Below are 13,715 nucleotides of genomic sequence, written 5' to 3'. Positions count from 1 at the left end.
TTCAATCAATTTTGATAAATATAAATTAATTGATAGTAGATTTTAATAAATAACATTTTGCAGCAAATAATTTATTTTAATGCATATTAATACAGATTAATGAATAATAATTTAGAAGTAATTAATTTCAAGTTAACTTTGATGAAATATTAAGATTTTATTATTTCCAAATTGTAAATTAAGTTTCTAAATTTGAATTCTCTTAATCATCAAAGTTTAAAAATTCCGTTTTCAATTTTCTAAATTTTCATTACATGCCCAAATTTCTAAATTTATTGTTAAATTTATAATTAATAATTCTTTTTCCTCTAATCAACACATTGTACACACACTGTTTAATTAATATCCTATTTGGAGAACGATTGAACATTTCTTCTAATCCTATTTCATGTTTCGTTTTCGGAATTCCTCAGTGTGGTTGGGCAAAAAATCATCGGAGTTGAGATCAAGGATCGCTATCAAAACTGATGAGAGAGTGCGATTCACGAACGAGATTATCAGTGGAATTCAAGCCATCAAGATGTATACCTGGGAAAATCCATTCAGCGCCCTTATAGAAAAAGCAAGGAAGTTAGTACCGCTGCATACACTGATTATGCATACAATTCTCATATTGTTGATTGTACATCGAATAACGTGATCATTAAGAAAAATCATCTCAATCGGGACAAAAGTGATATTTTGAATTTAAAGTTTTATAACAATTAAAGTACAATATTTACCTTAATAGGGTATTTACCTTTAATTGTAAAATATTTTTAATTACAAAATTTTCTTTGGTTCAATTTTGTAATATATAATAATTAGGAAAAAAATTGTGTATTATTTATTTTAAAACTATAAATAAGAATTCTGCCGCGTCCCAAACGCTGAGATAATAATAATAGTAAAAAGGGATATTATTAATAAATAAAATATAAAACGTTATGAATTTTTTAATTTTGAAATTTAAATAGCCAGAACTTATTAATTTTCAATGTTGAAACACGAATCCAATAAACTCTGTTTATACGTTTCAGAAAAGATAAATATAATTTTGCAGAAAAAAGTTAATACTACAGAATTCATTTACAGAATGGAAATTAATATTATCCGGTGGGCATCGTATATCAAGGGTGTCAGCACGTCTTTCATCATTTTCACCACGAGAATATCATTGTTCATCACAGTGCTGGCTTACACACTGTTCGGCTACGAAATAACGGTTGAGAAAGTGTTCATGATATCCGCATGTTACAGCTGTTTATGCTTGTCCATGGCTATGTTTCTTCCGCAAGGTATGTGATAATTTCAGGAAAAGACGATAATGTGAGATCCTTTTGTTTTATTTTTCTTTTATGTAATGTTATGCCTTATAGAGTTATATTGATATTGATATTGATATTGTGTAACGCTTAGATTGATCTAAGTTATTAAATACAAGAAATGACTTTTTTTAAGCTAGCACTTTTTGCCATAAAAAATAACACCATAATTAAATGATAAATATATGCTGCAGTTCTAATATTTCTGTGCCCAAAAAGGTTTAGCAGAAAATCGCAATTAAAAATAAAGATGCTGGTTTAAAGTTAAGTTAGTATTCTCTTTATTAAATTATATATATAAAATCAAAAAATTATTACAGTAAAACTGAGTACTTTTTATGCCACATCCAGAAAGATTTGTAAGGATTAATAATCATATCTGTCGTTATATATGAGACAAATTATTCTATATTATTCTTATTTTAATTTATTTATCTATTTTGTCCGACTTAGGGATAAGAGGGGCAGCGGAAATGATTGTAACCGTAAAACGGCTGAAGAAGTTCTTGATGTGTGACGAATTGATATCTTCTAAGATCGAAACGAAGAAGACCAGCAAGGAAAACAACAAAGATGCGAAGAAGAATAACAAAGAAAGCGTAAAGGAGAATAATAAAAAAAACGCAAAGCATCAGAAGGAGGCAAATGCAAAGGAAGATTTAACCGAACAAAATAAAAAGGACTACACCATCGTAGACGAGCCGAAGTGTGTCGAGTACAGCATTTCGATCAAGAATGGCAGCGCCAAGTGGCAGGACTATGAACGGGAAAACACCTTGCATAATATAAACATAAATGTACGTCCTAATGAACTAATTGCTGTCGTCGGTCAGGTCGGTGCGGGCAAGAGCAGCCTGATGAACGTCATCTTGAAAGAACTTCGTTTGCACAAAGGTTTTATTCAAGTATGTTGATAATTCTTTAACAGTTATACCCGGTTTTCCATTTTCTAGTTAACTTGTGATTAATAGAGCTTTCCGACTTACATTATTATTCCGCAATTCTCTTTACCTTGACGGAAGCCAAGGCCCAATTGACGATTGTTTTATATACTTTTTTTCACAGATTAACGGCAAAATGGCCTATGCCAGTCAAGAACCGTGGCTGTTTGCCGGATCGGTGAGACAGAATATTTTATTTGGACGAAAGATGGATCAGATTCGATACAATCATGTGGTTGAAGTATGTCAGTTAAAGAGAGATTTCAGTCTGCTACCTTATGGTGATAAAACAATCATAGGCGAGAGAGGTATCAGTCTTTCCGGTGGCCAGCGGGCAAGGTCCGTTTCAGAGACATCCTAATAAGATAAAACTTGCAAAATTTTTCAAATTTTTTAATCTGTATATAACTAACAGAGACTTTCTTTTATAATTAATAAATAATTAAAAATCATGTGATTTTTAATCGGTATAGATAGATAGGTCAAACACGAGCATATATTTATACTGATTATTATTGTTGTTGCAATTCCGAGCTGTTAATAATTAATATAATATAATATAATTTTTATTTATTTTCTTCTTAACATTCTATCGTAACATTTAAGTTAACATTGTATTTTAATTTGTTGATTATTATAATTTATTTAATTTTTTATTTCTTCTTATTATTATAAAAATACTTTCTTTGCTTATCTATTTAATGTTTGAAATAATATTTTTCTCAGTGAGAATGAATATTTAAAAATGTATGTTTTATTGATGTTTACATTTGATGTACGGAATAAGAATTTTCATTTTTGACACTGAGAAAAATAAATTTATATGCTTTAATTAAATTAATATAATTTATTTATTTAACTTCCGTTTTAATCAAATTAATTTTGTTAAGAAAGCACACAAATTCCAATTAATTTTTTTGAAAGTTTTTGTATTGTATATAAAATATATTGTAAATAGTTAGAAAAGACACATTAGTTATTATATGTATTATAATAACAATAATGTGATATTAATAAATGACAGAGTAAACTTAGCGAGAGCCGTTTATGCCGACGCTGACATATACCTCATGGACGATCCTTTGAGCGCTGTAGACGCCCATGTGGGCAAGTATATGTTTGAAAAATGCATCAGCAAATATCTAGGAAACAAGACTCGGATTCTTGTGACTCATCAATTGCAATACTTACGCAACGTCGATAGAATTATTGTTTTGAAGAACGGAACTATTCAGGCTGAAGGGTACGATTCTATTGCACTTTCTTTCTATTTCTCTTAATCTTACATATTATAATCTTGCTACAATTTCTATAATAAAGTAAGACATTATTGACATCCGTATATTTTACGTTTATTATTCATACATTTATTTTATTGCTTTGTCTTATTTTTACGATTAAAGCCTTGATCCTTTATCACAAGGAGAGGAATGAAGGACGAATGAGAATATTAATATTATTATAAACAAAAAAAACCCTATTTTTATTAAAATTCAGAAGGTTATAGTATCTATATATGACTCAGGTACACGTGCAAGAACACTTTAATGGCCTTTAACGGAACTAATTACTTTGGGCTTATCTATCTGGTGATAAAGCAAAACGTTCTAGTTTAAGTCCTTATATCAATTGTTTCCTAAACGTCAGGAATTATTGTCTCTCTGCAGAAAAAACGCAAATACCAATATTAACATGGAATATTTAAATGCACGTGTGCCCGCCTTGTAACGCCGTGTAACAAGTCTTTTGTTATTTTCAAAAAATTCGCTTGGGAATTGAAGCGAATATTTATATTAATAGCCACTTTTATTTATTAGTACGCTTTATAGTATACAATTTTTTGTTTATCAGGACTTATGACGAACTGATCTCTATGCGAGTGGATTTCGGTCGGTTATTGGAAAACCAATGGGAGGCGAATGAGAAATTCTCTCCGCCTCTTTTGGCTTCTGCCAGCCGTAGAAATTCGCACACCAGCAGTATCAAATCTTTGAATTCTTTTATGATTGATGACACTTCGAAACAGGGGCCTGCTGAAGTAATTTGAACTTATTTTCTAATTATTTATTTTTTGAAGTAACTATGTATCGTATTTAACTAACATTATGATTTAGAATAATCGTATCTTAAAAAAAAAAAAAAATATATATAGCGAAACGTTACTTCAAGTATCTTATCTTTCCTAAGTTTAATTTTAACCTATTAGAAAAAATATTACCATTGACGTTTAATAAATAGACAGAAATAACGAGCCAAATAACTCATATCTGTATAATATTCTATCATATTTTGTCTGATAGAAGAAATATTTAGCCACCAGACCTTTTTGATTTTTTTTTTGTACAAAGATATAAAACTCAAAAAAATTCTTTTGTCTGACATAGTCAGATTTTGTGCAATTTGACTTTTTAATAATTGTAATAAACGGAACCATTTGTTTTTATATTTGTGGTAAATATGTATCTGCTCAATCATCATATTTTACTTCGTAGAAGTAACATTCAAATCGTTATGAGATCTTATAGACCTCCTTTTTTAAATAAAGCTTCGATGGTCCATATAAATACGAATTTTGCAACTTTGTTCTTAAAATACTGTGTAATTAAATAAAATTATCTGCATGTCGGCTACACTTTAATGCAGATTGAGTGACATATCAGATCGAATTTTTATTTGTCTTTCTTCAGAAAAATCGTAGAGACTTGTTGATCCTTAATAATTAAATAATGAATTTACTTTTATTTTTTTAGAAGTACGCATATTAATTTCAAATCCGCGAATGTTCTTTTATCTATTATTGGAATAATTTTATATTTTAACTCTAAATTATAAACTAAATTTTAATCGTTAATTTCAGGTGGCTGAGATGCGAACAGTAGGCAATGTTTCCGGCAGAGTATATACGAATTATTTACGCGCTGGCGGAAACTGGTGCGTGATATCCATAGTGGCTATGCTTTTTATATCAACACAATTAGCAGCCAGCAGCACCGACTTCTTTCTTGCCCAATGGATTGAGATAGAAGAACACTTTGTAAGTGTCTATGTACAAAGTTGCGAAAATAATTGGCGAATTGAGGCATAATCGCTTTTCCAGAAAATTCTATCGGTTCTATCCCTTCTTGCTCGATCGGATTGGCTCGTTGGAATTAAAGAAGAGAGAAATACCAATTTGGAAAAGAGCAATAATCCCTTATCTGTTAGCTAATAAGAGTTAGTCTCGCTTGGCACATTTTAAAAAGTATAATTTTTTTTCAACGTAAGCAGAAAGAAGTTTTTGTAGAAAGATCGTAGATCTCATTTTACATTAATCATACTTTGTTAATTGTACAATTTTATAGATGAACCAAACGGAAAACGGCGTCGTAGAGGACCCGAGGAGTCCCCTCACCCGCATGCAGTGCATCTACATCTACAGCGGGCTGATCGTGCTGACGATCTGCATCACCTTAATTCGCTCGTGGATCTTCTTCTGGACGTGCATGCGGTCCTCAGTGCGCTTGCACGATCGCATGTTCCGCAGCATCAGTCGCGCCACTATGCGATTCTTCAACACCAACACGTCGGGACGTATACTCAATCGCTTCTCCAAGGATATGGGCGGAGTAGACGAGATGCTGCCCACTTTGTTTATGGACAGCGTCCAGATCAATCTGTGGATGCTGAGCATCACCGTTCTGGTCGCCATCTCGAACGTGTGGCTGCTGATACCCACAGCTTTCGTCGGTATTGTCTTTTATTACCTGAGAGCCTTCTACCTGGCCACTAGTCGTAGCGTCAAGCGTCTCGAAGGCACCAGTGAGTATCTTAGGCTCATCTCTAACTAGAATAGACATGACTAATCTCCCAATAAAATAAACAAAAGTTTCAATCGCAGATTGAAGCATTACGAATCTCATTGAATTGACGATGGATTTCAACTCTTCGAATAGAGTAGAACTTTATTCGAAGTGAGTAGAGTTTTCAACTTTCCTCAGCTCGCTCACCGGTCTTCGCTCATCTCAACGCGACTCTTCAAGGATTATCGACGATCCGTGCTTTTGGGGCGGAAACGACCCTTATAAAGGAGTTTGATAATCATCAAGATCTTCATTCGTCCGCGACGTACATTTTTATCGCGTCTACGCGCGCCTTCGGCCTTTGGCTGGATATTGTCTGCATTCTGTACATTGCGCTGGTCACGCTGAGCTTCCTTATGTTGGACAACTATGGCCGCGGTTCGAGGAATGGCGAATATGTAGGTTTGGCGATCACGCAGAGTATCAATATCACCGGCATATTCCAGTGGGGTATGCGCCAAAGTGCTGAGCTGGAGAACCAGATGACCTCTGTGGAGCGTATCCTTGAGTACAGGTACTCTATACTTTGGACGTTGTATATGTATTAAGTGCACATCTCTATCAACTATTTTATCCTTTTAAAATATAAGTTACCTACTGTAACTTTATCTTACGTCCCTATATTTACAATTTTTAACTCTCTGATAAATCCTTATTAAAATCAAAGTAAAGAGAGAATTTAGTTAACAATTTAATCAATCTATTGATTATGAATATTTATCGAGATCGTTCATCATCTCATTATTGATTATATATATTAGATTTTTAAATCCGTAATTTCTTTTAAATCTGCGTGCTAGAAATCTCAAAATTTAGAGCGTTATATTTGTTTCAAATCCTTGATTTAGATCTTTTTTGCTATCAAAAATTGGTGACGTTTTTTATTTAACAATACATTCTTTTTCTGTCTATTTAGACACTTTTTTTTGTAATGTTGTGTGAATATAGAACTTTTTAAATTATTCCAACCTATTTAAATTACTAACTTTCCGGTGTGAATTGTATTATTGTATGATGTATCTACCATATTGCAAACAATGTCATAGAAAAATTAACATTTTGTAACAAGTTTCTATTTTAATTGAAACGCCAGACATCAAGGAATAGCTAACAAGTAAATATATATGTTATAGTAATGAAAAGGTTTTAATATACCAAAGTAAAAGATATCCCTTGTGTGCCACACTAGAAGTAACACTGAAAGGTTAAATATCTTCATGTTAATATTCCCTACTTAAATTCTCTTCCAGCAAAGTGGATAGTGAGCCTCCTCTCAAAAGTATCCCTGATAAAAAACCCAAGTCAGAATGGCCGCAGAGAGGCAAAATCGAATTCAAGAACGTGTTTCTTCGCTATGCGCCGTTGGAGCCGCCGGTGCTTAAAGATCTCACTTTTGTTATCTTTCCTCGGGAGAAAGTCGGCATTGTCGGCAGGACCGGCGCCGGCAAGTCATCCTTGATCCAAGCTCTCTTTCGTTTAGCCAACGTAGATGGTCTGATCGAGATCGATGAAGTCGACACAAGCCAGATCGGCTTGCACGATCTGCGCTCCAAGATCAGCATTATTCCGCAGGAACCATATCTGTTTTCTGGTAGCCTGAGACGGAACCTTGATCCATTCAATTCATATATGGATGAAGTGCTGTGGCAAGCCCTCAAGGAGGTCGAGCTGAAGGAGTTAGACCTGGAAACTCACATCAACGAAGGCGGCTCCAATCTCAGCGTCGGCCAGCGGCAGCTGGTCTGCCTGGCGCGCGCGATAGTCAGAAACAACCGGATACTCGTATTGGATGAGGCGACCGCGAATGTGGATTCGCAAACGGACGAGTTGATCCAAATAACAATCAAAAAGAAGTTTCAGAATTGTACGGTGCTGACGATCGCTCATCGGCTCAACACCGTCATGGACAGCGATCGTATCCTGGTGATAGACGCTGGCAGCGTTGTGGTGAGTCAATTTTTTTATGACCTTATCTTTTTGTGTATTTTTTCGATAGCGTCGATTATCGAATTTAAATAAGTTACGGAATCTTTCCTTCTTTCTTTGATTATGGAGAATCAAATTAAGAATTTATCGATTATCCTTGTGATATATCTTTTACTCAATTTCCTTTTCAGATTATAAAATTTATTTTTTGAGCTTTATAATATTTTAAAGCAACATAATTATGCGTCAATTTTTCCTATAAATATTTCATAAATCTTGAGAATTTTTCTTTTCATTTTTGTGCGTTTTACTGAAGTAAATTTATTTAAATAAATCATTTTTTAGCTATTACAGTCAACTGTGCTAATTATACCTATAAATAGTCAGCAGAAATAATTTTTATCTTTTATTTCCTGCAGTACACGTTGCGTAAATATTTTATATGCGACACGTACGTATGACGCTCTTCAGTAGCGCTCGTAATGAGAATAGATGTTAAATGCGGATTCTTATCCTACACAGGAATTTGATCATCCCCATGTACTGCTGCAGAAGGAGACAGGGTACCTGAAGACCATGGTACAGAAAACTGGCAAACAAATGGAGAAGATTCTATCCGACTTTGCCAGCGATTGTTACCAGAATCACACCACGCCCACAATGCTTTGATATATCCCGACATTAATTTTTAACTTTTAGCAAAAAAATTAACAGATATTTAATTTCAATCACAATCAAAAGAAAATTAAAATTTTTTAATATTAGATATATAAAAAATTTGGTATAATTTAAAATAGAGATTGTTGTATGTAACACGACATAGTACAATGTACAGGACACATATTGATAATATCTCTTAAAAATAATCTTTTTAAAAGAGAAAAATATACACCAATATATATATAAAATATATATACATAAAAAATCGAATGTTACATCCTTTCTAAAATAAAAAGATGTTAATTTTCTTAATAAACAGTTTTAATTATTCAAAAATTATTCAAACTGTTAAAAAACAAATATTATATCAAATGAATGTAATTAGCTAAGTATCTTTTCATCATTATTCAAAAAAGATTTCGAAAAAATGACTTTGCAGAAACTTGTTAGTTTTAAGATACATAATACGAACTAAAAATGACTAAAGTGATCAACCTATACAAAGTTAATCTCCTCCCCCCACTTTTGAAAGTAAATTATTTTGAAAATTTGTACCAAATTATGTAATGTTTATGTTATATTGCGCCTAAGTATTATATTAAAATTATAATACAAAAAATACGTTAAAAAGTAAAAAAAAAAAAATATTATTTTAAACTTGATGGAAAAATTGTTTTGAAATTATTATGCTTTTTTGTTCTTCTTTAAGATAATAAATGATAAAAAATAAAATAATAGAGCTAAGCGAGCTCGCTAAACACAATTTAAATAATTTATAAAAATGAAATCGTGGCATAAACACAAAGATAATTGAAATTAAGATTTTTGTGAAATATAAAGAAATATTTCATACATGCTTTTTAGAATATTCGCGAACTGTGTACGAATGTTTGAAATTTCAAAGGGTTAATGGAAAATCAATAGAGGTTTCCAAGAAGTTAAAATTCTTTGTTTACATTTTTTTGATGCTCTGAGAAGCTTTTAATTTCCACTAAAGTACGTGTGTATTGAAGGTCCATTATACTTTTACAGAAAAAACTTCTATGAGACAAAGCTGTCATTATGGATGGGAAAGTATATACCAAAAAAGTAAAGAATCCGAGAGCGAACGCCAACATTTTCAGCATATTGACATTCTTGTAAGTATGAAAAGTAAACGGAGGATATAGACCCTGTTAAAAGAGATAAAACTGAGAAAGAAGATGACCTGGTCCAGAAAAGAAATCTAGGAAATGCAATAACTTGATACAGTACCCTCCATAATTTGGGAACACCCTACGTTTTACGGGTTTGTAAATAATTATTTAACTAAAAAAGACAAAACAAAAGTACATACATACGTACGTTATTTATAAATACCTAATGAGCTTTAATCTGATATCAAAATCGCGTATTCACGGCGCTTCGATATGTTCACAACAATTTTTCGCAATTGCATCAGACACGATAGATTTTTAACAGCAGGAAAAGGATTAAAAAGGCGCGTGGACTACTGATGGACTCCAGAATAGATGTAGTACTATATTTACATTACACATGAAACTCAATCATATTGTAATCATCATTATCAATGTTTATTATGTATGTAGACAGGTGTATTGTACTTTTAGGTGAAAACAAATTACAATACCTTACATACAAGTGCCTACATTATGCAACGTAATCATTGTAAACGAAATATAGATACAAATGATTATTTATGTAATTATACTCCACCCCTGTATATATATATATATATATATATATATATATATATATATATATATGAATATATATATATATATTTCTTTTCCTCTATTTTCCTTTTTTAATTACATTGTTCTTTAATTACCTTAATGATAGCATACAGTCAACATATTACATCGTCGATCTCTAAAAACGAGGATCTCATCAATTATATGTATACATTACAGCGATGATAAGTCGATACATTCAGAGTCTATCGTCGATACAAAACGCGCTGTTTACTTACAAAGTAACGTTTCTTTTTTTTTACAAAGAGAGATGCGTAGACTTACATTACACATCAATAGGTCTCTCAAAGTCTTTATTTTTCACCCAGAAAAAGATACACAGCTTATACTAGAAACGCGGAATAAATAAAGTTACAAAACAAGAATCAAACATATGAATAGATTGAGTAAAAAAAATTGAAGACGGGAAAGAAAATACGATGTTCTTATTAAAAATATGTAAGTACACGCTACTGGACGCTGCTTGATACTTAATTACTCAAATGCAAAATTAATCATTTCAAAAGTATCCATCGGCGGAGAAATAAAACGGACAGAATCAATAAATAGAATTGCGCGATTAATCGTCAGACTCAATTGACCTCGACGATAAGAATCATTTATCGAAATTGCCCTGGTGAAAATTTTTCTTAGAATTATTCATAAATATAATTTTTCAGAATTTCTATACAAATTTCAGAATTTTTCAGAATTTCTATAAATTTTTAGAAAATTTCTCATATTCTTTTTACACGAATTGGAATACTTTTTAGAAATGCTAAAAAACTCTATGTTCAATTCTGAAATATTTTAGTATTTCTAAAATTTCTCATTCTGTAATTTCCGAAGGAAATTTGTGAAATCTCATGAAGTTTAAAACATTTTTTTAGAAATTTTTTCATAAATTTAAAAATTCTGGAAAATTCTTAAAAATATTTTATGCAAAAGTTTTAAAAATATTATGAAATACAAGAATCTTTTTCATCGGGGCAAGAGAAACATATCGAAGCGTTCATTAAACCTAACATAAAGAGAACAAGTACAATAAACAAGATATAGTAAACTAGAGTTATTTCTTTAAAAGCCGCTTACAGCTACCTGGTCGTCCTATAGAGGACCTCGCACAGCATATACAAGGAATTATCCTTAACGCCGCAACACATGCTTCGCTATAAATAGTTAGAATGTCTTACACGTGCCATTATTACTCGCACCATCAAGCAATCGACGCAGTCAGTCAGACACGCACAGTACATAAAAACATTTATCTAGAGTTATACGACCCCCAACTTCGTCTTCGTCGTCCTGTCGAGTAAGCTATCTATAGTAAAAAGAAGAACGTTACGCAAGTCCCACGCTATTTCTAGGATTCTAGAAAGAGACTTTATTGTCAAAATACAAAGATTAATCGAGTAAGAAAATCATTCGCTAATTCGCCTTATCGATAGCGAGAAACAATGCACATCGATAAGACTGGTAAGAAAAGTTACAAAAAAAAAAGAAACAAACGGCTTGCTTGCAAAAAGGTCTTATTTTTGTGATAGATCTTATTAAAATATTCAATGTATTAAATTCGCTTCATTCGTTGTTATATTCAATGGAAGGACAGTTTAACATAAAAATTGACACGTTATAAAAATCCCTGAAATTTCTCAAAATCGGAATGGAAAATTAAATTATAAATAAATAAGAAATTCGAATAGAAATTTTAATTAAGTGTTTATTAATATTTCTGTAGTTAATATTTATCAAATCTACTGAATATTTCTGTGACTAAAAATTTTCTCCTGGACCTGATTCTAATAAACGATTTGATGTCTCGTGGTCAAAGATCTCTTGGTTTCTCTCAGGATACCTTGTAGATATTCGAGAGAACGATACACGTCTTACCTTCGGGAAATCAATTCGAAACTCCTTTCTTCCCCCTTCCCTCTTCGCGAAACAGGCCGTTCAAATATAGCTCTACATCTATATACTCTGCTTACTCGGCTCGCAGATTATCCTTTGCAATGATCCTTGCTGGTATCCCAGCGAGACGAGTACACTAGTGTGTCGTAATACTGACAGTAAAGAGAATAATCGCTATCAACGTTAAAAATTAAGCTCACCCTCGGCTCTTCTCCCTCCCCCCCCCTCCCCTACCACAGCTCGATCGTCTAAGTTATAATCACGATAATAACTACAGATAACACTTATCCTCTACCCTATCGTTATTGTTGTCGTCGCTCTCGTGTGCGGTACCATCTACGCGAAACATTCCTTCGGATTTTGTGGTCATAAACTAATCCCAAGATAACCGAGGATAAATAAATTATGGTACTGCGTTGTCCCTTGGAGGACAGAAATCTCCAAATGGAGATAACAAGCTTCACCTTTCCTCTTCACAAAACATACAATACTTATATATTATGGATAAACAAATAGTTACAAATTCTAGCCATATTATTAGACGCATCATATTTTTTATTCTTCTGAATATCAAATATATGTTAACCCATCTATTTTGTATGTGCGATAGGTTGAAATATGTAAGGAAAATAGTTGTCTATAAAATAATTGTATTTGTTTTAATTCACTCATCACAATATCCATGAAAAAGCACAAACTTGTTAAAAGCGATACGTGTTTTCTGTTTCTATTATATTATATTTTATTTCTTTATTCATCAAAGTATACTTTAATTAAAATTATTATTAGAATCAAAACATTAGAGGCGCCAATGGTAGCTTAACAGAATAAAACATATAGATGTCTTTTCATTTGATGAATACTATTAAAACTGTTTTTATTAATTAAGAATATGTAAACAAAAGAGAAAATCTTACCATAGATATATGTATAAAAATGAGAAGAATTGTCATTTTCGATCAGTCAAGATAAATCTACTAAAAAATCTCTGCGTCTAATAATATGGTTAGAAACTATAAATTATACATTAGATGAAAATGGGACGAATCTGGTAAACGCGATGCGATGTGAGAAATAGACAGAACAGGTCGATCAAATTCACGAGCTCGCGTTTGTAAGTAAATTTGAAATTCCGATAATTAATCTCAAGCTTACAAATTTAGAACCTCGACTTACAAATCCGCATCGGTTTTACGAAGAACCCTTCGATCTTATAATTTTATATAAATAGGATCCGAGAAACATGGAGGATTTCCGGAGGATTCGGAGGAAAACCGCGAGTCGTCCCTGTCTCGCTGCCAGGAGATAAATTGCGACAAGCAACGGTTACTGACACGATTGTGCACCCGAAGGAGGCGCGACAATCTCGAGGAGTGTCCGTCATATATATATATATATATATAT

General features: G+C 32.3%; 1 protein-coding gene across 1 annotated transcript in view; it reads left to right on the top strand.

Moving 5' to 3' along the window:
* Positions 1-8,728, top strand: part of LOC108753420 (probable multidrug resistance-associated protein lethal(2)03659) — an 11,436-nt gene extending 2,708 nt beyond the window's left edge. The window contains exons 4-14 of the mRNA XM_018494965.1: positions 414-570; positions 1,075-1,277; positions 1,758-2,209; positions 2,370-2,584; positions 3,270-3,488; positions 4,097-4,283; positions 5,103-5,279; positions 5,587-6,043; positions 6,223-6,598; positions 7,335-8,031; positions 8,533-8,728. Coding sequence (XP_018350467.1) covers positions 414-570; positions 1,075-1,277; positions 1,758-2,209; positions 2,370-2,584; positions 3,270-3,488; positions 4,097-4,283; positions 5,103-5,279; positions 5,587-6,043; positions 6,223-6,598; positions 7,335-8,031; positions 8,533-8,679 — 3,287 coding nt within the window. The 3' untranslated portion in view covers positions 8,680-8,728. The remainder of the gene's footprint in view (positions 1-413; positions 571-1,074; positions 1,278-1,757; positions 2,210-2,369; positions 2,585-3,269; positions 3,489-4,096; positions 4,284-5,102; positions 5,280-5,586; positions 6,044-6,222; positions 6,599-7,334; positions 8,032-8,532) is intronic.
* The last annotated feature ends 4,987 nt before the right edge of the window (positions 8,729-13,715 follow it).

Source organism: Trachymyrmex septentrionalis, unplaced genomic scaffold (genome assembly GCF_001594115.1).
Source record: "Trachymyrmex septentrionalis isolate Tsep2-gDNA-1 unplaced genomic scaffold, Tsep1.0 scaffold114, whole genome shotgun sequence".
In the NCBI taxonomy this organism is placed as follows: Eukaryota; Metazoa; Arthropoda; class Insecta; order Hymenoptera; family Formicidae; genus Trachymyrmex; species Trachymyrmex septentrionalis.
The sequence above is the reverse complement of the archived record's forward strand: the minus strand, read 5'-3'. Positions and strand labels throughout refer to the sequence as shown.